The sequence below is a fragment of the Haliotis rufescens genome, unplaced genomic scaffold (genome assembly GCF_023055435.1).
Source record: "Haliotis rufescens isolate VD_foot unplaced genomic scaffold, xgHalRufe1.0.p SCAF_13, whole genome shotgun sequence".
Lineage (NCBI taxonomy): Eukaryota > Metazoa > Mollusca > Gastropoda > Lepetellida > Haliotidae > Haliotis > Haliotis rufescens.
The window spans coordinates 21,585,434-21,587,009 of NW_025963813.1; the positions used below are offsets into that span (position 1 = coordinate 21,585,434).

Here is a 1,576-nt window from a genome sequence, read left to right on the forward strand (position 1 = left end):
GATTTCATGATGTCTCAGCGCAAGCATCTTTCCGCTGATGCGAAAGGTTTCGTTGTTAAAATATTTGAATACTTTAAGGCTGAAAGTGAAAGACGTTCGCCCTTCTTTGACATTTCAAAGTACATGAAAAGAACAATTCATGCGTTACAGCTTCCCAAACAAACCGTAGTTAAGATTTTGAACTCTCATAAAAACACATACTCCCCTGCACATCCCTTAGGGGGCATCTCAAAACAGGATAGGAAATTAAAGTGAGATTCCTCGGTTAACACGAGAAAATTAATTTATTTCAACACGAAAACTAAAACAAATTCTCCTTACAGAGCATGACTTAGATATTTCCAAATGGACCATTTGTCAACTCCTTTCCAAATATCATGTACATCAGTACAAAACGACGAAAGGGTCGAAACTAGCAATATGTGAACGACCAGATATCATTCGTTTGCGTATCAATTATTTGCGCACTATTAAAAAGAAACGAGAAGAAGGCTATGAGCCTGTCTATTTGGACGAAACCTGGGTTAACGCCTGTCACACAGCGGCTTACCAATGGTCTCACCCAGATACCAGAGAGCCACAGCGCAAGATCCCCCTGGTAAAGGGGAGCGCCTGATTGTCCTCCATGCAGGCTCCCACAGAGGTTTCCTCCCTGGGTGTGATCTAGTGTTCAGATCCAGATCTACAGATGGCAGAGACTACCATACCGAGATGAATAGTCAGGTTTTCACTGCGTATGTTGAGGAGCAGCTCCTCTTAGCACTGCCTGATAAGTCCTTGGGGGTTATGGACAATGCTCCCTATCACAGTTGTCGAGATCCTATGAACCGGTGTCCAACCTCAAATTCCACCAAAGGTGAGATATGCCAGTGGTTGGACAACAACCGCATTGCTCGGCCCACGAAAGCCACAAAAACTGACTTCTACCAACTGGTTGTTCAGAACAAACCCCCGCCCTCTTATTTGATTGACAACATGTTGAGAGAACACGGTCACGAAGTGCTTAGACTTCCTCCTTACCATTGTGACTTGAATCCCATCGAACAAATCTGGGGTGATTTGAAAAATATGGTCGCACGGCAAAATAAGACCTTCAAGTTTGCCGACGTCAAGCATATTGTCTTGAAAGGGATGGGATCAATTACAGATGTACGTGGGGCAAACTGTGGCCAACATGTTATCAAAGTTGAGGAAGAGTATTGGAAACAAGACTGTATCCGACCAGATACTGTCCAGCCTGTTGTTGTTCACTTAGGTGACAGCACAGACTCCGAATCTGACGACGAGGGCATTTCTTGGGACCAAGAATAGTGCAATACATATACCTCTGTTTCACTGCGACCTGTAATAGCCCGAAATACCACGTATATGAATTCTTACTTATTCGTACATATTCTTAATCATTTCTTAAGAATCTTAAATATATCTTGTTTGATTCCCAAATATTCTTGTAGTTCGTGGGATTCGTGAGAAAAAAATTGTTTATCAAAGAATTTCTAGGAATCGTATACGAATTTCAGGTTCGTGCTTTGTAGTACATGTCGTACTCGGATGTTGTCCACTTTGTGCAATTCTT

At 42.4% G+C, this 1,576-nt stretch overlaps 1 protein-coding gene across 1 annotated transcript; it reads left to right on the forward strand.

Moving 5' to 3' along the window:
* The first annotated feature begins 552 nt into the window (after nt 1–552).
* Nucleotides 553–1,311, forward strand: LOC125378706. Its single transcript, XM_048394645.1, has one exon. It carries the CDS (start codon nt 553–555, stop codon nt 1,309–1,311), a length of 759 nt encoding a protein of 252 aa, XP_048250602.1.
* The last annotated feature ends 265 nt before the right edge of the window (nt 1,312–1,576 follow it).

Bases quoted from the DNA above. Each gene is read 5' to 3' on its own strand.
- LOC125378706 (XM_048394645.1), top strand. From the start codon at position 553: ATGGTCTCACCCAGATACCAGAGAGCCACAGCGCAAGATCCCCCTGGT.